The sequence below is a fragment of the Epinephelus fuscoguttatus genome, linkage group LG19 (genome assembly GCF_011397635.1).
Source record: "Epinephelus fuscoguttatus linkage group LG19, E.fuscoguttatus.final_Chr_v1".
NCBI classification, from domain to species: domain Eukaryota; kingdom Metazoa; phylum Chordata; class Actinopteri; order Perciformes; family Serranidae; genus Epinephelus; species Epinephelus fuscoguttatus.
Window position 1 is genome coordinate 14,160,169 of NC_064770.1, and position 22,402 is coordinate 14,182,570.

Sequence of the window (22,402 nt, forward strand, 5' to 3'; positions counted from 1 at the left end):
ACATGTAATTAAGTGACAAGGTTATATAATTAACTTACACTTAGTGACACACTAACTACTTAAGTTATGTAACAAACTTGTTTTGATTCAAACCATGGCATTTTTCTTAAACCTGACTTAGAGTTTTGGCTCCTAAACTTATCTGAAAGCTTTTTTGAAAAGACACTGTATGTAACAAGCTGAAAGTGTATCAGAACATGAATGCTTGTTTTGAAGACAGGCTGGCACTTATATGCACAAAACTGACGCGAAAGGGATACCAGGAAAGTCATAGCTTGAAGTAAAGGGCCACTAATCAAGCAGCTGTATTGATAATTAGGGAGTGAGAATGTGTTCATTCGACTAATGTAGAGCTTGTTTGATTTGTGCAGATGCCTTCCCTTTTAGTGTCTTTGTTGTATTTTATTCTTACACCCAGTAGGCGACTCGGGAGAGATGAGGGGAGATGCCATCCCCATTGTTAGCAAAATGATCCCTGTTTAATCTCCCCCTTTAAAAATCAAATCACCCACTGATTACACCAACTCAGTCTGGGCAGAAGTTCACCAAATAAAGGAGTAGACTTTGGTCTGCCTTTTGAACATGACAAAGGGGTGAAGGCCTTAATCAAACTGGCAAAATATTTTGCAATCAAACCGCTAGCTGGGTATTTTCTGCCTTCAAAGTGGATGTCATAGTGTGTCTGGAGCTATGTAAGGAAAAGTCTCACTCTGTGTCTAAAAGAGCATTTTCCCTTGTGTTTATCATCCTCAACCCATCCTCCCACATCTCATTCCATTTTACCCCCCAATGTTACGCCTCTCCCCTCTCCATCGACCCCCCTCCTGTGTGAAGCTAAACTGTCGGCTGTGGAGAGCAATAACTGCATGTGCAGGACGCCGTGCAACATGACCCGCTACAACAAGGAGCTGTCAATGGTCAAAATCCCCAGCAAGACTTCGGCCCGCTACCTGCAGAAGAAGTTCAACAAGTCAGAGAAGTACATCACGTAAGTAGTCAGTGACAAAGTTCTTAACCACCAAATGATGCTCTGGTACTGCTCGCAATGTGAGGATGATAAGTAGAATACCCTTAGTGCTAATAGAATCAATACAACAATATCTTTAAATACATTAATTTCAACCCTACCTATTGAACGGATCAATGGGCCATGTCCCCAAAGCTTTCATGCATAGATTCTTTTTTTTCTGACTATTCAGTGCTTCGATTTTCCCTGAGTGATTGTAGATAGAAATGAGCAGTTGGGAGCACTTGGAAACTAACAAGCACTTTCCTTAACATGGTTCGTCATGTGTTGACATGACTGATGGTAAGAAAATACCAGAAAATATTTAGCGACTTCAATCCCTTATGTTAATGACAGATCACCCAGAATGCTTGTCCAATTTAAGGACAACACTGATACCCAAAGATGTGGGTTAAGAACAAACTGTGAGTAGGATGTTTTTAAGTTTTGTACCGAGAAATTTCAGAGAGAAAAAAACCTTGGAAATGTTCGTGAATAAGACCCCGGTGAGTGCAGCTAATAATTTTTGAGAGGTTTTTACCACATTCATTCATAGTGGATGCACCAAGACAGGCCAACATTCACATTCACACCAACCCACAACTTGAGTCTCCAATTTAGCTGACATGCAGCAAAGCTGAGCATCCAGAGGAAACAGACATTAAAAGGTAACAACATACAAAGGCACCACAGAAAGGACCCAAGGCTCTCTGCTGCCCACATTGTCTGTTATAGTCCTTTTAATGAAGAATTTAAAGAACTAGAGTTTCTGTGAAAAGCTGAGCCACTGCAGCACTCTTGTTCTCCTCCCACACTGTGGTTGTGTCTCCCTGGTTGCTCGGCTCTGTAGGAAATGGATAGACTGTTTCTAATTGTGATGCTTGCCAAGTGATCGCCTGGTGTGGGATTCATTAGTACTAATGCCCAATTTTGCCTTTTGCAGAGACAACATCTTGGTGTTGGACGTGTTCTTTGAGGCTTTGAACTACGAGACCATCGAGCAAAAGAAAGCTTACGAGGTGGCAGGCTTGCTGGGTAAGTTTTACTCAGTGTTACCTTTATTTTCCAAACCTGGATCCAGTCTATGTTAGACACAGTCATGCTACTTTCAAGATTCTGATGAGAAATGGCCCACCCTGACTCATGGCAGCAGATTTAGATAAGATAATTCAAAGATGCCTGATTGGACAGTCACGGTGTACGTGACAAGTCATCAACAAAATGTCGGCACTGTGAAATGTTGTGATTTTACTGGCAGCAAGATAAAATTGACAATTTTGCCAGTTCTTTATGGAAGTTATGGTATCTATAAATGAAAAAAACTGCAATTAGCCTCTCCAGTGGTGCTGCCAAGGGGTGGCCAGGGGGGCCAACCTGATACAATCACTGGCCCCTCTTCCTGAGTCACATATGCGTGATATGGGAGGCCTCTGTGAGGTGATATTAGACTTGAGTATGCTTGTTTCCAGTAAAAGTTTGTTCCTTACAATCAATGTACTTCAAATAACGCTGTATATTTATGGGGTGCCGTTTGTAAAGTGGCTCACGCTGAAAATAACATCAACATTTTGCCACATTTAGCTTCAAACAATGTTTAAAAAAGTGTTGTGAATTTTTTAACGTCACCTTTTACCACATTTACAGCAATATTTGTTAACTTAGAAATATTAAATAGTTAAATCTAAATATTAAATGTGGCACCTAAATGTTAAATATTAAATCTAAATGTTAAATCTAAATATTAAATGTGGCACCTAAATGTTAAATGTTAAATCTAAATCTAAATGCTAAATGTAAATATAAATGTTAAATCTAAATGTTAAATCTAAATATTAAATCTAAATCTAAATGCTAAATGTAAATATAAATGTTAAATTTAAATCTAAATGTTAAATCTAAATATTAAATCTAAATGCTAAATATAACACTTTTTTAAACATTGTTTGGAGCTAAATGTGGCAAAATGTTGACATTATTTTCAGCATGAGCCACTTTACAAACGGCACCCCATATATATTTGTCTTTTTAAGGGAAAGGATAGCCAGTCGATCTCAAAATGTTCACTGTACCGGTATTAGTCTATGCACAACAGATAAACAGTATGTGATTCCTTAAGTCATTATGTCAACATAGTTTTCAACTAGCCTAGATACTTCAACAGCATAATAGACTTCCTGAAATTCACTTATGGCTTTTTGTTTTGGCGTGCCACCCCAAGATTTTCAATGGTCCTATCTTGCCACCCTTATGAAAAATTTCTAGGGTCACCACTGATCCTCTCCACAAGTTTTAACTAAACATAATAAAGTTGTTGCACTTGGTCTTTTTCATTTTTGAGTGTGTTGCTTTAATTTTTTTCAACAATGACCAATTCATTGAAACAGTGATCTCTTCAAATCCTCTGGGAGCGGGGCAGATGTGGACCTCCTAAACTGCCAAATAAAAATAGCCAAATGTGATTTATTTCAGGTTACTTAGAAATCGTAAGTGATACGTAAGAAGTAATACATTAATACGTTACAGCATTACTGCTTAACTCAAAATTGATAGGTGCAAGCAAATGATCAACTTCAGGTTCTGTTACATTGGGCCAGATTCAGGTTTTGTTGTTTTCAAATGTATTAAGAAATCTCTCGCTCTTTCAACATAATGTCCAATGGAGATAGAAACACTGTAAAGTAAAGCCAAAGTCATTGCATGGGGAAAAAAAGACTTCTGCGCCTGCAATTCTAAGGTCCTGTTTAGATGACAACGGTTTCTCTAAAAACGGAAAAGTCTGTCCTTTGCGTTTTAAAAAACTTCTGCATTCATATGATGATGTTATTGAAACGATCCCCGTTCACACGGAGCTGCAAAATCTACTGGAAACACTGTAGCATGCATGCCAGGCCAATGAGTGGCAGTGTCAATTTGCAAAGCAACACCACGGCATGACGCCATGCGCCTGCGCTGAAGCGCCTTCCTCTACAAAGCGGTGATTACAAACCAAAACAAAGAAGACAGAATGGCGAAAGCATGCACAGATAACTTTGTCTGGATGGACAACGAGGTGGAGTTGCTACAGTAACAGATCTACACTTCACTTCAAATCAACAGGGTGAGCAGCACAAACAGAGCTCGCCATTGTTGTTGTGACGGTCAGCATGCCTAGTGACTGGAACCGTAATGCGCATGTGCGAAAAGTCTCCGTTTTCAAAGGAACTGTATATTGCAAGTTTACATGACAACGGAGATGCTGCCGTTTCCAAAAAGTTGCACTCTGGAACCCTTTTTCGAATCGTTGCGTTTTCAGGCACCCAAAACGCCGCTGTCGTGTAAACGATCGGCCAAAACGCAACTAAACCGTTTTCAGTTGAAGTTGTTGTCGTATAAACGAGGCCTAAAATAATTCCCAGCCCGGCAGTTTACAGTCTGTGAAGTCTGCATTGTGCTATTGTTGAGAATAAAGCACTGGCAGGGGTTGGGGGCTGTGTGGCGGAGGTGTGAATGACTCTCATTAGCATTTGAATAACAAAGAACCCACATGGCGAGAACCTCTCTCACTCCAGCAGTGGATGAAACCACCACTTTTAAAAAGGAAAGTCACTCAAGATTGTTTGGCGGATATGTACCTGTTGATCACCTTGGGAGGATGATGACCCTGAGTCATCGTCATCGAGTTATGTATTCGTAAGCCTATGTAAAAAAAAAAAAATACTGCAGTTACTGTGGACTATATATTCATGTGATACATGCTTTATGTTGTATTTTCATGGTATTTTTATCCTGTGTGCTACACTATCAGTGATATGAATATTTTTTGGGAAAGAAAAAAAAACATTGTCAAGGAATTTGATTTAGAAACAAAGCTGTATTGATACAGCGACAATAGCAAATGCACAAACATAACTGTGTGAAAATAACTACTGGCAAAGCCACAGCTTTCAAAGTGTCCAGTCACTGTCTGGAACAACAGCCAGCCTGCAGCCGGACCTAGGGCATCAGATGAGCCTTGAAATGTCTTTCTGCTGCCTCTGAGTCATATGTATTTGGTGGCATTCTGTCTGAATGTGGTCCAATGTGCAGACGTCATGATGTGTAGCCGTGGCGCCCCTCCAGGAGCCCATGTCATCTGGTGCAAGTACATTTTGCCTCGCTTCCAACAGCTGTAAACACAATCAGTACAGAAAATCAGCGATGCCCTAGCCTTGCAAGCTAATGGTCAGTAATGGATAGAATAAAACAAAAATATAGCCATGGTTTGTCACATTTGGCTTCAGCAGTTGGGCTCAGTTGAGTCAGGCCGTAAAGACGAGGGTAGGGGCTGGGTTTGAGCATTACTTGTGAGCCTCTGCAGAACTCTAATGAGCTGTTGTGATATGTGAAAGTAATGGATGAGGTGGAGGCACAGAAACAGCATGACACAAAGCTGGGTGTCATTTCAAGAGCTTGTTATTTTCATACATCAGGATACCTTGGAGTGTCTAATTGTGCCTGTCCTGTGGCCACGTACCTGCAATTTACTTTATCCTTCACAATTAAGTTTGGCATGTGCTGTCACACAACTTTAGCTGCCAGCCAGTCGTCATCAAGTTTTCTCCCACGCCACGCTGTAAGTGTTTAAATATAAGCTGAACTTATTTTTCTCTCTTCCCACTTCTCTCTGTGTGACTGTTGTTTTCTACAGGTGATATTGGAGGCCAGATGGGTCTGTTCATTGGAGCCAGCATCCTCACCATCCTAGAGCTGTTTGACTATGCTTATGAGGTCAGTCTCAAGTTGCCGTTTTCACACTTTTATTCTCACATAACTATTGAAACATCCAATTACGCCCACACATCATCACTCCTCTACAGCCTCACACAGCTTTTGTCGGTGCAGTAAACTTTGATAGCTCTTGTTTTTTTTTTTTGGTATTTCAGTGGAGAGCTAGAGTGTTGACCATGAAAGCTGACAACAGAAGCAATGTCACTGATAGAAAGAGCAGATAAGAGCTAGATTTACTTCAGAGCCAGCAGAAATGAAGATGTGCTGGTGATTTTTGATTACTTCTGCTTTACTGTGTGGTCCTCTTCAGAGCTTCACCTGTTGCTTTCAGCTGCAGAGTTCTGAGAAGCACATAATAGTGTTCACCGCCCCTAGGGTCCTGTGGAAATACACAGGAAAAGTAATTTTCAGGAGATTTTTTTTGCCTCTATTTAATGGCCATAATGGAGTAATGGGGATAAGAAACCCTCATGTCGCTGACATAAGCAGCTCTAAAGCTTTTAACAGCTTGCATGTTGAAATAATTGCGATGGCGTAGTTTGTTGCCATTTTTGCCACCTAATTGCTTTTTTTTTACTTTGAAGTCAAATGTTCCTGTTCGGTCAGTAATTACATAAAGAGTTCATACAGAGCTTCTATAACAGACTGAATGATGCCTCTCCCACTTTTATTTCCCGATCTGCAGGTGGTGAAGGACAGACTACTGGATTTACTGAGCAGAGAAGAGGAGGAAGAGAGTCATGGAGAGGATGTGGTAAGAGCGGCCTTTAACCCCTCACTTGTCAATCTTCCTCACAGAGTGCTGTGTAAGTGGAGCGTGTAAATTGAGTGTAATTTCACTCACTCCGATCATGCATACGAAAACCCTGCCCTATCCTCACCCCCTCCACACAAGCATGCCGAAAGAGCATCCTCACAAATCTAAAACTGTTTACAGGCTGCCAGTAGCTTGCCAATTTGGCAGGAAAAGCTCTGCTCTTTGAAGGAGCTCTCAAAGAGTCGGACTCTGCTGGGAGCAGCTAATCCCACCTTAATAAACACATGCTTGAACATCAAACTTTAGTTAAACCAACAATATACAAAAAAATCTGCAGTATAAGGAGAAGGCTGGGGCATGGATGGGTTACTGAACAGGTCCGACAAAGGCCCAGGGACTCGAAATGTCAGGGCCTTGCCTGACCTTCACCTGAAAAATATCACCCAAATTAACACATACTGACCAGAAGCATATCAAAATGACCACAGAGAGACACAAAAGACAACAAGAAAATACAAAGGAGCTGCAGAGACACAAAATAACTACAAAGAGGGGCAAAACAGCCACATAGAGACGCATAACGACTACAAAGAGACAGAAAACCGCATAAAGATGTATAGCAACAAAAGTTGATGCAAAGGAACAACAAAAAAGAGGCACATCCACCACAATATCTGTGTGTCCTATGTAGGAAAGGTGGTGGATCCTTAGGCACATCTGTGCCCATGGGCCTATTGTCTCATAATCCACCCGTGGGTTGGAGTGGCATTTGCATGATAGTATCTGCAGGGTAGTCAATAAAAGTGTCACCTGCACTGTAGGAACATCTCTGGACATTATTAGTCAGCTGATAGCCATGGTATGAATGAAGCAGCTGCCAACTGAGTGGCAGCACTCTGCTAAATAAGCATAAATAAATTAATAAACCTGGTGTGCTTTTTCCAGCAGAAGGACTAAAATAAATTCACTTAAACTGAGAGTTTTGCACTGTGCCCTTTGCTGCTGTAATGGTGCAGATTTCCCCGCTGTGGGTCTGATAAAGGATTTTCTTTTTCTTATTTTATCTTAGATCAGTGGATTTGTTCACACGAAACGTTCCACAACGAGCTCAACTTTAGTAAAATTTGGCACATATTTAGAAGCAGAGAGGCTTAAATACAGGAAGTTACTGTATGATGTAACAGCAGCAGCATATTAGTAGAGCGAGAAGTGTTAGCTGCTTCTTTACAGTCATGGTAAAAAGAAGTCAGCGGTTTAGATTGCTTAAATAAAACGTGTTAACTCACTGCCCTGTGAACAATCATCTATTGTAGCTGAAGTGCTGACATGTTGCTGGATGGACAGCACGTTGGTGGCTAGCTCCTCTTTATGTCAACGCACTGTGATGTTTGTTCTGATTATAGTTTTGACACATCCGCACACATGTATTTGTGAAGCAAACATTTGTTTCATGTACATGTCTAATAATTGTTGTTGTCCCTTGCTTGAACCTGAGCGTACGCAATAAATGAAGGATGATTGCAGCCATGACCCTTCAGTCTTCCCCTGTCAAAGCGGATGAATGACCCAACACAGTGGCTGGATATTGCTCATCTGGACACCTATATTCGATTGGATCCCTGTATTGTTAGTCTAGTGTTGTCCGTAAATAACCAACCTGTTCATAGCCAACTGTTTGATTTAGGCTGAGATTAAGGTGGAGCAGCTGCAGCTTCCTCCCACTCAAGCTAATGTTAGCTATTCATCAGTACTGTCACTGGCATCATTTCCCGATTTGGCTGATTTTGAACTGTCAGTGAATATTCACGTATATTATGTGCTTCAGATTTTGATGTAAAAACCTTGGTTCACCCTCTATGCAACCACTTTTCAGCTTTTCCTGTTTCTTTCCTAATGAGACAGCACTTTTCTTTACCATGAAAGCGTGTACACGGTTGGTGATGACGCAATGCCGGTCTGGTCTATAACTTGGAAGCAAACCCCAAGCTGCAATCTTCTCTTTTTTACATTGTGGCAGGGAAACAAATAAGAGATCAGCATTTTTGGATCTATTGTTGTTGTGACCAACTAGACACATAGATTTTACTAAACTGTCCCACTGGGCACAGGCCCAGGGCACCCTGGCCTTTACTTGGAAAATGTCATTCCAGTCAACACTTATTGACCAGGAAGAGTTTCCAAAGAGACACAAAATAACTTCAAACACAGGCAAAATGACTACAAAGAGATGCAAAACTACCAAAAAAGACACACAATTACTTCAAGAAGACACAGATTTACCTCAGAGACACAAAGTACCTACAAGAGATATAAAACAACTAAAAATAGACACAGAATTACCTTAAGGAAACACAAAACAACAGCAAGGAAACACAAAACTACAAAAATATGCATAGATGCGCAAAACCACCTCCAAGTCTGTGCATATCTGTGCCCAGGGACCCATTGTCTCATAATCTACCCACGACTACACAGCAACTCGGCTTCCGTTATTGGAGCATGGAACATGGTGATGAGAGCCTACTCTGGGTGACGTGTTGCCGCAATGATGTATCAGCTCCACAAGTAGTCACCACATCAACAGAAATTTAACGAGGAGTTCCAAGTTAATTTTTCTTCACCACTCTCTGGTCTGACTGAGACTCTTTGTTTGTTTTTTCCCCAGAGTTCGTGTGACCCCGTGGCCAACCACTCGGAGTCCATCAGCCACACTGTGACAGTTCCCCTGCAGACAACGCTGGGCACCCTGGAGGAGATTGCCTGCTGAGGCCCTCCCCCACCTGCCCCTCAGAGCCACACACATCCAGAGGCTGCCTCCGCCGGGTGGCGCCACATCCTCTGTTAGGGCATCCTGCAGGACCCTAACAGGGGAGGGGAGGAGACGAGGACAAGAACAGGGATTGGCCTGCGGACAGCGCTGCGCTCTGTCACACCGCCCCGTCTGAGGCACTAATGGGGATTAAGGAGCTGTCGGCTGGACTTATCGGCCCTCTCTGTCACCCTGCACTGTACTGTGGTGGGAGCGTGGCCTCCGCTGTGCCAGACCTGCAGTGGGGTCTGTGTCTCCACATACATGCACACAGAAAACCAGAGACTGGGTGGGACATCTACCTTTGAAGGGGGCTCACCCCTGTGCAGCATATCTATATAACAAACACATTCATACGTCGCTCACTGCCAAATGAACTGTACAAAATTGGTTTTGAACTGCATGCGTCGATCTATCTTGCTCTCTTTGCTGATGCATACGCTGGACTGCAGTGTTGCTTTACTGTACATGTGTGCCATTTGTCTCTCTCTATCTGCAGGACAGGCCTGTGACAAGGGCCCAGTTGAGATATTAAACTTCGAATGTACAGATTGAACATATGGTTGTTTAAAATCATAGTTCAGATGAGACCAATCTTTCGAAAACCTATTCTAATGAGCAACTTAGCATATTTTAGGTTATTATCTTGAAGGGGAAGGAGGTTGGTGATGTATGCACATTACTGAGGTACAAAACAACACCTTAGTTCACTGACAAAAGAGTGAAATCTGAACATTTTGCAGCCTGCATTTTGCATTTTTTTTTCTCCTGTCAGTTTCAGTTTAGTCAGTTTACTAAAAGGCATGTTTGCTACATGACTCCCGGGGTGTTAAGCTGTTCCCCACAGACATCTTTAAAGGGATGTCATACTCCTACTGTTAATTTATATGAATAAATGACTGGCTTCTGGCTGCCGCACCTCACCACAGCGCCCAGCTACTTGAGGTAGAATCTGAATTTATTTGCCTGCCAGACGAAAAGCAAGCCGTGCACAAAACACTGCAACAAACGAATATGCCCAGAGTCATGTTAAACCATTATTTCATTAAGAGAATGCCAGATATTTCAGACAGCTATTGCCACTTTATGGAGGGTGGCATCATTTTGTCCTTCACAAAAAAAGAGATAAACAGGCTTGACTATTTTAAACAATTTTCATGATTATAGAAATGATTACAAAAGCACCACGATGAGGGTTCAGCCAGGGTCTGCTGTGATACGGTGTAAATATCTGATTTGTTTTGTTGGGTTTTTTCTCATTAAAACGGGTACCACGCAGACATGCCTGAAGCAGATCTAATCTATTCAGTAATACATCAACTCCAGGTCCAAAAATGACTTTATATTGGCCACATTTTTTTCATAATGTTACTCTCTCGGTAGGTGAGAATGTCGCCTAATAGGCAGTAGCAATTGAGGGTAGTTGAATGTCATGCTAAAAACGAGGGACACACTTTGCTCTGAGCACCAGGCTTCCTTTCCGATACAGGTCTATCTGAACCTTCAGTGTCCTCAAGCAACAGTTACATATATACATATGGCTTTACACCAAAAGCTTGTGTGAGAACGTGGAAGATTTTAGTGTATCTGAGTCCATGATCATCCTAGCTTGGTCTCTGTCATCATGGTGATGTACATTACAGGTAGGAATGAATTCAAATGCTTTGTGAGACTGTTTGAATTATGATTTCCCATCTGTGGCTCAACCTGCTGTCTGTGTGTGCTATCTCATGTCGTGGCTTCAGACGAACACAAATCCTCAGCCGACCTGCAGGGGTGTGAGATGAACCTATCTCGCTTCTCTTGGTGGCAGCAACACTGGCTGATTCTTCTCTCTACTTTGGCTTAAATTGTTATCGCAGGACAGCATTTTCTCATTTTGTGATGCAGCATTCAGTGTGTGTTTTTAATGTGAAACAATTAAATTAAAAAGTTGTTTTGCAGTGGTGGCATCCTGTCGTTGCTCGGCTGAGCGAGGCGAGCGTATTTGCATTGCGCCTTTCAACAAGAAGGCAATTCAGACTGCTTTATGGAAGACATGATATAAAAGAAATGCAATGCCAGCAGCTCTGTGAAGCTGTGTTGTGCGAAATACTAATGTCAGCATGCTAACATGCTCACTGGGGAATAATATTTTTCCTGAGAATGACACATGTTCTGTCCCTGGAGCAGAAGCACACTATATTGGGAGTCCTCGGAAATTTACTGGTTTTCAATAAGTGCCTTTACATGGACAGTTTAATTCCCTTTTCATTCGGAATGAAAGTTCATTCGTATTAAAAGTGATTTTGTAAACACCTAATTTGGAATGAAAATGGCCAATGCGATTGAAAATTCAATCCGATGTAAGGGGCTGGAATATTCCATTTCTAATTCCGAATGAAAGAATTTCTCGCACTTGTATACACTCATTCCTCTTTAAGTTCATTCCAGTCTTTCTGCACATGCTCGTTTCCTTGCCCTTCTGCCGCAATGACGTATATAGCTCTCGCGACTTGTTGCACTCACCGGTTTCCATTTGCCACAGCACGGTCTTCTATCTCCCTTCTCCTCCTCAACAGACGAAGCATTAGCAGAACAAGGTTGTTGTTGTACTGCTGCTTCAAGAATATAAGCAAAACAAGCCTGAAAAAGGCACTAAGAACAGCGTCGTCAAGCATCATGTTTTTCAAAACGAGAACTACAGTCCGCCCTGCCCCCGTCCAATCAGAAACCTTCCCTGCCCCAAACCTTGCGCAGACCCGAATAAAGGCGATTAAACTGATCTCCTGTGTAAACCCTCATTCGGAATGAATATTTCCCATGTAAGCTAGCTGGAAAAACTTTAGTTCTGAATGATTTCATTCAGATTTATTTCATTCTGAGTGAGAAGCCATCATGTAACCGTAGCCAGTGTATAACTTCAGCTGCAGTCAAAAGGGTCATATTTGAAGCAACACTAAATACAGGGAGCAATATGCACAAACGTCTGGGTTCCCAACCTGACTGCTTTTGTGTAGTTTTTGATTATTATTAATGATTAAGGCCAAAGGAAGCAATTCATGTTAGTCAATGTTGCGGCTTCCAAGTAAGTTGAAAAATAGCCGCCCATAGACGCCATAACGTGAGATATGATGACCTCACTGTCTTTGGTTTAGTTTTACTCAGTGTTTGATGATCCAGGTGCTTCAGTTGGTTTAAGAACTGATAGATTTGCTTGAGAGTTGCAAGATGACTGAACTGATTATCTTGACTGTTGCATTCAAAAAAAATGAAAACAACTCCCCAAACAAACTCTCCCCAAATAAACAGGCCTTTACAAAAAACAAAGTTCAAATCAATGGGGTATTATACGACTTCATCAAACAATAAAAACTAAGATTAAACAAATTTTGGAAGTCTGGAAGCCCGTGGCGTCTTCCACACTCCATACCTGCCTTTCATTAAAGGTTACGGAGATGCCAGGTCAGGTGGTGCACTCCAAAATAATAGGAAACTAGGACTTGCTCGAAATGGCTCTAACAGTCAACATTAGAATGAACATCACATAAAGTTAACATGCAGCTTGAACTTCACTATAGCTGCAGGAAATATGAAATGCCAAGTTCATTGCCTGTGATCTGTCTGCTGAGAACAGCCTTATGGATCAAATTTGTTAAAGTAGGTAATTTGACATTTCCAAAGTCATTCTAATAAACTGAGACAGATTTCATATTCTGAACTTCATTGTTCCACCTTTTTTAAGTATTTTCATGCAAAGCTGGTGGCAGACACTGTGTTGTGTTATGTTGTGTTGTCCTAATTTACAGACATTTGATGAATTTGGCCATAAGGAAGTTAGTGTTGTGCTGCTGACTTTGCTAAACAGCATATAGTTGCCAGTTCCCAGGAATCCCATTTCCCGACATTAAAATCTAATGCTCACCATGGCAACACTAACAGGCTGATTTGTCGCAGGTAAGATGTTTGTGTGGTGTGTCAGCATGCCACCATTTTCCAACTAAACACAATAATGCACTGAACACATTCACAGCTTAGAGAGAAAGACTAATCAGAATGCTTTTACTTTAACAGGTATTTGGTCATTGGACAACGCATTAAATGGCTTCTGATTGCACTACTAATGTCAGGGGTTCACCAGAGTCAGTAGGATCCATCCTCTTGGCACCATGAATGTCTGTACAAAATTTTGTGGCAGTCCATTCAGTCGTTGTTGAGATATGTCAGTTTGGATCAAATGTGTTGGACTGACAGACAGAGCAGCATCACCTTCCTAGAGCTATATGAGTTTAGAATAAATAAACTAAGTTGGAAGATTTGAATAAGCTAATATTGAGCTATATACTGAGTAAACAGAAAAATAGAAAGCTAGAGTGCAGGGAGAAATATGAATAAATAGCCCCAAATGTATTCTAACAAAATGAAGTGGTAAACTGAGGAGTTATAAGCCTCAATTTAAAAGAAGTGAGGTTTGGAGTGAGTGTGAAGCCCTGCAGTCGTCCTCAGCTAATGTGTCATTTCTTTCTTTGGAGGTTTGGACAGTGACGTGAACTGACTCGGGGACATTCTCAACTTTTATAAGAAGGAGTTGGAAAAGAATAAAGAGAATGAGTCGCACAAAGCGCCTGACAGCCCCTGTGTGGGGAAAAAAAAAACAAGAGAATAACAAGCCACACTGGATCAAATGTACAGTAGCTTGGCAAGGTGCAATTTCCCGCTGACGTCTGTGCTGCACGCACTTAGTATCGGCTGAAGTGTTCCCCCATTCAGCCTTAAAAATGATTACAGCAGCTTGGACAATGGAGGAGTCACGCCACAGCAGCGGAAAAATCAGCTTGAAACCTGATTTAGCCTGCTGGTCAGGTTTTATTAAGCGTCGCTACTTTTAAGAAAACCAAACAGCAGCAGCAGCAGCGAGCACTGGAACTCAGAGAACGCTATATCTCTTCTCTCTCCGTGACTACACATTTGTTTCATTCATTCAGTGTAATGCTTTCTCCTGCAGCTCAGACAAGCACAAATCATATTACATGTGAACGAACGCATTCAACTTGCCTCAAAAGTAGAGGCAGGGATGATTGTGGTAAATGGATGTACTGTGGGCTGCTTAGGAGCTGTCCTCATATGGACTTTTGGTTTACTTTAACTTCAGAGCAGCACTTTTTTTGAGTTAACTATTGTAGAAAAGAATCCCTGGTTTTGGTTTACTTATATTAATATGCTACACATTGCCAGAGACTCTTATGTGGGAGCTGCTGCAGGCTGAGGGTTCAGCGTCAGTTCAGTCTCAGTTCATTTAGCAGATATTTAGGCAGAGAATATTGCCTGCAGGTCAGCCACAGTGCATCAGCAGCTCATTGTAAACATACTGGTTGCCTTGGCGGAGTGGGATCTCACACGGCAGAGGCTTCACAAGTACTTAAAAGAGCATTGTAGAAACAATAAGATCAAATACTTTAGTGCGTGTAAGCGCTTCGTGAATTTAGTTTGTGCGCCAGAGCAAGAGCAGGAAAATTCTCAGACAAAGACAAAGAGGGAGGCGGGGTGTGTAACTAACTTCAGAGTCCTGTGAGTACAAAAACAGTTTATGCACCAATCAATATGCGTTTTAAATTCGATTTTTTAAGTTCTTGTGTTAAACACAGGAGAGTGCACAGAGATTGTAGGTCTGCTCTGCAACAGCCATTTAGCATTAGTGTTTGTACTTTATTAACAGAGGAGCTGTTGAAGGCTTTTAATGGTTTAACCTTTGATACTCCAGAAGCCGGCTTTATGGATTCATTAGAATAAAACAAGCTCTTCTCTTTGGAAAGAACTGCCTTTGTAATTTGTGCTTGTATAGAGATAAAAAAACATCTTGCACATTGGGGCCTTCAGAAGATGGGGGAGATGGGTTTATCTGTAACTGTTCCTCCCGCCCTTCTTCTTCTGTTCTTCTGTTCACACGTCACCTTGTGGCTGTGTGATGACAAAGATGAAGAGGTGATGGATGACAAGTCACAAAGTCTCAGCCCTGAAGCTAAATGCTAAAGAAGGCATAACCAGAAACCAAACACAAATAAGGATGGTTACACGTAAACACACATTACAGAAGTGTTTTGACTATTTGCTTTGTCGTCCCTGACAAAAGAGTCCCTGTTTCTCTCAACGACTGTCAGGACTAGCACCGCCTCCTTGGATGAAGTCACCAGCCTGAAGGAGCAACACAGTAATAACTCTGAAAGTCTGTCGACATGCATTTGATCTTAATTTATTACAATAAGTTTCCATATTAGAAATTCTTCATAAAAACTGACAAAATGTTACATTATAATGTTAAAAACCTGCAACTGCAACTAACTATTATGTATTATCAATAATCTTTTCATTTATTTTCTTGATTAATTAAATAATTATTTGCCAGGACAAAAAAAACTAGCAAAGATTCACATTTTAGAAGCTGGAACCTGTGAATTTTTGATATTTTTCATAAAGAAAATTACTCAAAAAGAATAAGTGATTATCAACACAACACAACATTCAAAGTTGGCTCCTCCTCCTGCTGTTGTAAGAGCATTACATTTGTTGTAATGGAAAAGCCAACGCTAACGAAAGCCCAGTTTCCACCAATCACTTTTGGTATCATACCTTTGGAAGCAAAAGTAACCCTTCAGACATGGTACCTAGACCCTAGGTCTGTTAACGTTTCCACTGCAAACAGTAGTCTTTCCATTGGGCGAGGTTGTTCTCACTCACTGCTCAATCCAGCACTCTGTATTTCCTCCTTTATCAGTCTGCACCTCGTTTATCATCCACAGAACATTTTCAGAACAAAATAGAACAGGCTGCAGTGAGATTCTTTCTCAATGGCATATTTGAAAATAGTGGGTTTGTGCATTTATTCCATCTAAGGCAAGCGCAGGGGTTTAATGTTGCTGTAGCCCACCAGAACGACGCCCCGCAATGCTTTTTGTTCTCTGAGTGAGGATTGGGATTTATGCAGTTCACATAAAATTAATGTATATTTTTAAATGCTTGAAGATCCACTCATTACTAAAAGTCTGTGAGAGAGATGATAAAAACTAAAGTAATGGTCAAAGTTGTCACACTGAAATTTAAGGTGTGCTGATGGATTCACATCATCATCTGATGCATTGAGTAACATAACAAGTAAACGTTCCACCTTAAAAGTCGTCGGCAGTCGGCCCAGTAAATTATTTTTCTCTGACTACAGCTGCTGAGAGAGGCAGCAAAATATCCTTCATTTTTATAGTTTATATATATACATATATATATATATATATATATATAGTTTATAAATGTAAAACTCTCCACAGTGTGAACAGTGGTTACATATAAGCCTCAAAACCAGCCACAACTCAGCCCTGAGCAGAGTGACCATCAGCTACTGACTAATCAACGGACTGCAGTGTTCACAGCTCCACCTTTTAGTACCAGATCTGTGTGCTAGGTACCCCAACATGGAACAGTTCCATTGGCACCATCCACAACTTTTCACAGTGTAAATGGAAAAAAAAGCATGCTGAACTGAATTGAACTGCACTATGCTGCTTGGTGGGAACGGGGCTTAAACTAACCGCTGGCACAAAAATGGCCAACTCTGTGTCTCTCTTGATCCCCATCCTCTCCTTAAGTACTCAGCAGCTAACATGAATGTGAGAGACCCCAGATTCACTCTGGTTTTGGAATGAGTTTTGTCTGCTTGTTTCACTCACAATATTTGCATTATTTTTTGGTGCTTTGTCTGCAGGTTTTTAGCATCCTTGTGGATACTTGCTGCCTACAGTCTGGCACCTTTTTGCTACTTTTTCATGAAGCCCTGACCTCACCTGCATGCTCACAAGCACAGCAAAATAAGCAAAAATTAAGAAAATAAAGTGCAGAGGTCAGAGTCTCTGCAGGTAAATACGCGGACACACACTTCTAATGCTTCATAAGTGATGGTTGAGGGAGAATACTTTTGTGTGAGTCTATATATTTTTTTTGTTAGGAAAATCCTGCAGAGTTATTGCAACTTTTCAGTTATGAGCTTTTGTATCATAGGCAGGTCATTATCTTCTGCCCATGCCATTATACAGGATATTTGCTTGTTGGCATGTTGATTCAAAAAACTACTTAACCGATTTAAATGAAATTAGCTGGAAAGTAAAGTACGATTTTTGCTGCAGATTTTACAGCAGTCGGTTCCATTCATTTCTGCCATTTCTGTTTTAGTTTTAATCACATTTTTATCTCATCTTCACCAGAATAGTTACAAGATATTTGGATCACCCTCACAGATATATTCATCTGATGACATTTACATATTCACTTTATGGATATTCCACCCAAGTTGCATTTGCTAAAGTCTTATATCCATGGCCTATTTGACAAACTACTTGCATAACTCTGGGAAAGATTAGATAACAACTGCATGTTCAAGCCTTTTTATCTACAGGTATAATATGTTTGTCTGAGGTATTTTCTCTGTGAAGACATTCTACTTTAGGCATGTAATTATTTACATCCTGAGTTCATAATAACATCACTTTATTACATTAAGCAGATGCTGTATTATGAGTTCCTATAAAAAAAGGCTTTCTGCTCAGTGTTGTTAGAGTTCGAATATCTCAGTGGTTTTCCTCCATAAATACCGACAGCATGTTCATCAGTAAAAGAACAGAACATCAAGCTGGATCTGAAGTCTGTTTGATTAAATCTTCTCAACATTCGCAGCTAATCAGGCATCACATGCTTGTGCTCTTTATTCATGTCAGAGAGAGAAAGGCAGTTAGCGAGCAGATTAAAGAGAAAATGAGAGATAATTGGAGTTTGAACAAAGAGACAGTCGTATCATTCGCTGGAGAGCTGAAGGGAAAAAGTACAGATCGGGGAGAGAGATTGAATCTGGGGCTTCATTTTATCTTTTTTTTTTTTTTTGTGCCAGTCATTGACAAAATGGGTTTTCCATTAAACTCTCCATCCTTTCTATAGAGTCCCACAGAAGCTATTTCCAACCTGATTTCTGGAAACTTTCACGTCAGTCAGGCCACACTGAGGACAGCGCAGTTAACCTTGAGGTCTATTATTAATGTCCCTGCAAATATGATGTCTCAAAGCGAAATTGGCAACATAATTGAATTTTTAACTATAAACAGACACCAAAGGTGGAGAGCTGTTGACTTTATCTCCCCGAATTAAATCTGCGATAGCACGGAGGGAGTCTATTTACTAAATTAAATTAGAAAATAGTTTGTTGTCCGAGACAATAACAGGTGTCCAAAAAATACTCACCCAGGCCGATAAATAACGGAGCATTAGAAATAACTGCAGTATTTTATTTTACACATACGCTCACTGGCTATTACCTGGGGCTGAATCATATTTAATTACCTGTTGGCTGTTTATTGCTTAAGAGAGTTGACTACTAATTTAATCACAAGCCACAGCTCACCAGGGCACTGTTTTCTTGTGCTCCTAACGAGCCCCTGGGAAATCAGTGGCCTTCTGAACAGTTAACTTGGCTAATGAAACGACACCTGACCGACTGTCATGTGTCAACATTTCCGAGATCCTTCAGGACAGTTTTTCCTCTCCGTGCCATGATAATTACTGAAACAAGGCTGCAAACATCCCACACGCCTCTCAAATCGTCATGGCCTGATGAGCTAAATCCCCGTACAAATTCCCTTAAAGAGATTTACAGGCAGACTTTGAAACTGAAGTTATAAAGCGACGTGTGTGTTGGGTCGTGTTCATGTGCACAATAGAAGCGTACCTTCAGAATTTCATCTTAAACTTGTCCCATGTTTTATAAAAGCTGGCTGGTCAGATTAAGGACGACAAACTTGTGGCAGTTGTGCTGAACCCCGCAGACGGATTTAAAAATCAACTTTGTTGATTCCTCCGGCTGACTTGACAAACATGTCATGATATTATGGTTGACTTTGTCATGAACCCTTCGATTTTTTTTCATAGTGTCATTTTTGATTCAAGGATGTAGCCTGAACCAGTGGTAGAAAAAGTATTCAGGCTCTTCTGAAGTGAAAATACCACAACATTAAAAGTCCAGTGTGTAGGATTTAGAGGTATCTGGCAGAGAGGCTGCAAAACTGAAACTTCTCCTGTGTGCTGAGCATGTGGGAGAACTACAGAGGCCGATGCAAAAGTGTGAAAACACGAATGACCCTAACTAGATTCAGTGTTTGGTTTGTCCATATTGAGCTACTGTTGAACAGCGCGGCAGACTACATGGAAGAGGACCTGCTCCCTGAGCCCGGTCTTACTCTGAAGTCGCCGACAACCGATGCTTGGGCAGTGACTTGTGGCATCATAAACCAATGAAAAAAGGCATCCTTTAACAGTCTTAAAGTTAAGGCAGCAAAAGTCCAAGTGTCCTGTTTCTTTTTTCTAAACCTAAGCCCGTGTTTTTGTTGCCTAAACCTAACCATGTGTGTTGATGTTTGTTATTGAGAAAAAAACAAAACGTCACTTTGCCGTGTTGTACTGTCGTAGTGCGTTTATTTTGAAAGGGACTGTATGTAAACGTTAAATTTACTGTGAAAACAGAAGTGTATTTTGAAAGAAGACAATGCATGTAACAGGCAGAACTTGACACAAAGCTCCAGAACGTCACCAACCAATGCACCCAGGGTACTTTGCACGCCGTATGTGGACGTGGAAAGTCCATGACCAAACTTCACTATGTGATGAGTTCGGAGTGAGAATGGTTTGGCTCCCTGTGATATAAACGGCTCATTTTAAGGTAACAAAAAACACTTTTCAAAATGAAGTGCTTCACAAGGCAGCAAAATAAAACAAAAAAGTCATGAAAACAACGGGTTTCAAAAGAAAACAGATAAAAAAAACAATTTGGTGTATAAAAACTGAGGACATAAAAGTTCAAAGAAAATCAAAACTCAAGCAAAATCAGGAAAGGCTCTCTGATTTAAGTAGTGATGGCCAAATGAGGCCTCATGAACCACTGTCTTTATTTTCTGAAGCCACCAGATGGCGCTGTCTGTTCAACAAAGGTTTGAAAGCGCACTTCATTGCCAGTCGTTCAGCCTTTATCTTTAAACCAAGAGCGCCATCTGGTGGGGTCAGAAAATAAAGAAAGTGGTTCATGAGGCTTCATTTGGCCATCACTAGATTTAAGTATACATTAAGAAGGTACCTAAACAACATATCCTCATACAACGTTTCATATGATATCCTATTGTTACATCCTTAATGTAAACTAACAGAGGTTAGGTTTAGGCAAGTAAAGTTAAAGTGATTAGGTTTAGGAAAAGAAACATGGTGATGACGTCCCAGGGAAAAGTCCTGTGTTTTGTGACCCATCCACCATCCAACCTGCCTCCTTATGTACTGCTCAGGGCTGCTTCCTTCTTTACTCCTGCCAGTGCATTGTTCATGTGGTTGCAGCCTTCCAGAATACGTAGGTTACGCATAAATTGCTGACTCATCACTATGTGGGATATGTACATATTTTGATGCATTATGTTTCATAAAAAAATGTGCTAACAATACATGAGAACAGCCTGATCTAAAAGAGATCAATGACTCAGCCGACCTGATTTCCTATATATCATTTCTACCAATAGATACCCCTAAATTGTACACACTGGACCTTTAATGTACATCGGTGCAATAGCAATCCATATAATGGCTGAGATATTTCAGTCAGAACCAAAAGAGCCAAGAGGTGGTCCGCCTGACAGACTGGCATTGCTATATTTGGAGCTATACTGATAGCATGGCTAAAAATATCCACTGTTACCATGAACGAATCAGTGTCTGTTTTCTTACACACATTATAATAGATGAAAATAAATTTGAGATGTAATTTAAGTGTGGAAAAAGATGTATGAGAAAACAGTGAATAATTTCTTTCCCCCTGAAATAACACATGAATGATGATGTTGTTTGTCTTGGCATTAAAATCTTAATCAGAGAAACAAGAAAATCTTCACATATCTTGTATCTGCAGGTGCCACAGGTTGCAGAGCTTGCACTTCATCAGACACAGACATTTTTGGAGACCACTAGATAAACACAACTTCCTCAGTCTTGCCAGTGCAAATAAAAAACCTGACGTGAAAATCTGAATCTTGATTTAAATTAAAATTGGACAAATGAATAATAAAAGAAATCGCAAATCCCCAAACAATCACAGTGGCAGTGAAGGGAACAGGTCAGGGAATGAGTGTGTGTTATCATGTCTGGGTGTGTGTTTGTGTGCTCCTCAGTAAAATGTATCGTGCCAAACAGTGATAGATAACACTACCTGCGGGGGGAGATCTGAGCCAAAGCAATGAAACCAAGGACACGAGGGAAACCTTTAGAGAAGAGCCTCCACTATTGCAATCATTTGTTCTCCGGCTCATCCATCACTGATAAAATCTACTTGGGGCAAGTTACATTATGAAAAAAGTCATCTGGGGAGATAACTGTGTGGCCTTCACGCTGTACAGTACCTAAGAGGCAGCACACATTAGATTAGATCTGCTGATAATGGAGGAGCAGACCACCGCTGCGTCTTATCATGACCAGATGTTGAGTTCTGATTCAATAACAAGTGGCCTTTTTCAGCATCACTCCTGAGAAATATGTATTTACCAGCTTTTTATTTCATCTCATATCTCACAGCCCAAAAGTGAGTAAACAAAGTGCAGTGTGACATGGCTCTCTGTGTCTGGAGGCGTTTAGAATTAAGATGTTAACATTATTATCACAAAACTATTTTAGGGCAAAAACATCTTTAACACCATCTTCTGCCAAAAAACATCAGTGCCCCACTGAGCTGCCTCATGCTCTGCTTGTGCCATCTAGTGGTGACATAGCAACTCACTTGATTATGTTCTCCACTGTGTGTAAAGCTATTATGAAGACACCTTATAAACCTTCATGATCATGCATGACAGGGGGAGGCTGATGATAGAAATGGCTGTGGTATTTACTGGAAGCATTTTAAACAGCTTTCTCAACAAGACCACAACTGTCTACAACAGGACCAATCACTGGTAAAAATATTTACCGTGTAATACTGGAAAAGGTAACTACTAGTTAAATAGTCCTCAGTCTCGGCTTCTGTTACAGGCTTCTGGGACAAAATTAGCAAATG

At 40.8% G+C, this 22,402-nt stretch overlaps 1 protein-coding gene across 3 annotated transcripts in view; it reads left to right on the forward strand.

The window, feature by feature from the left end:
- asic2 (acid-sensing (proton-gated) ion channel 2) overlaps positions 1-11,210 on the forward strand; it is a 527,665-nt gene extending 516,455 nt beyond the window's left edge. For all 3 annotated transcript variants that reach the window (XM_049561232.1, XM_049561231.1, XM_049561230.1), the window contains 5 exons: positions 835-988; positions 1,950-2,041; positions 5,673-5,752; positions 6,438-6,506; positions 9,175-11,210. In XM_049561232.1, the coding sequence (XP_049417189.1) occupies positions 835-988; positions 1,950-2,041; positions 5,673-5,752; positions 6,438-6,506; positions 9,175-9,276 (497 nt within the window). In that variant the 3' untranslated portion in view covers positions 9,277-11,210. The remainder of the gene's footprint in view (positions 1-834; positions 989-1,949; positions 2,042-5,672; positions 5,753-6,437; positions 6,507-9,174) is intronic.
- The last annotated feature ends 11,192 nt before the right edge of the window (positions 11,211-22,402 follow it).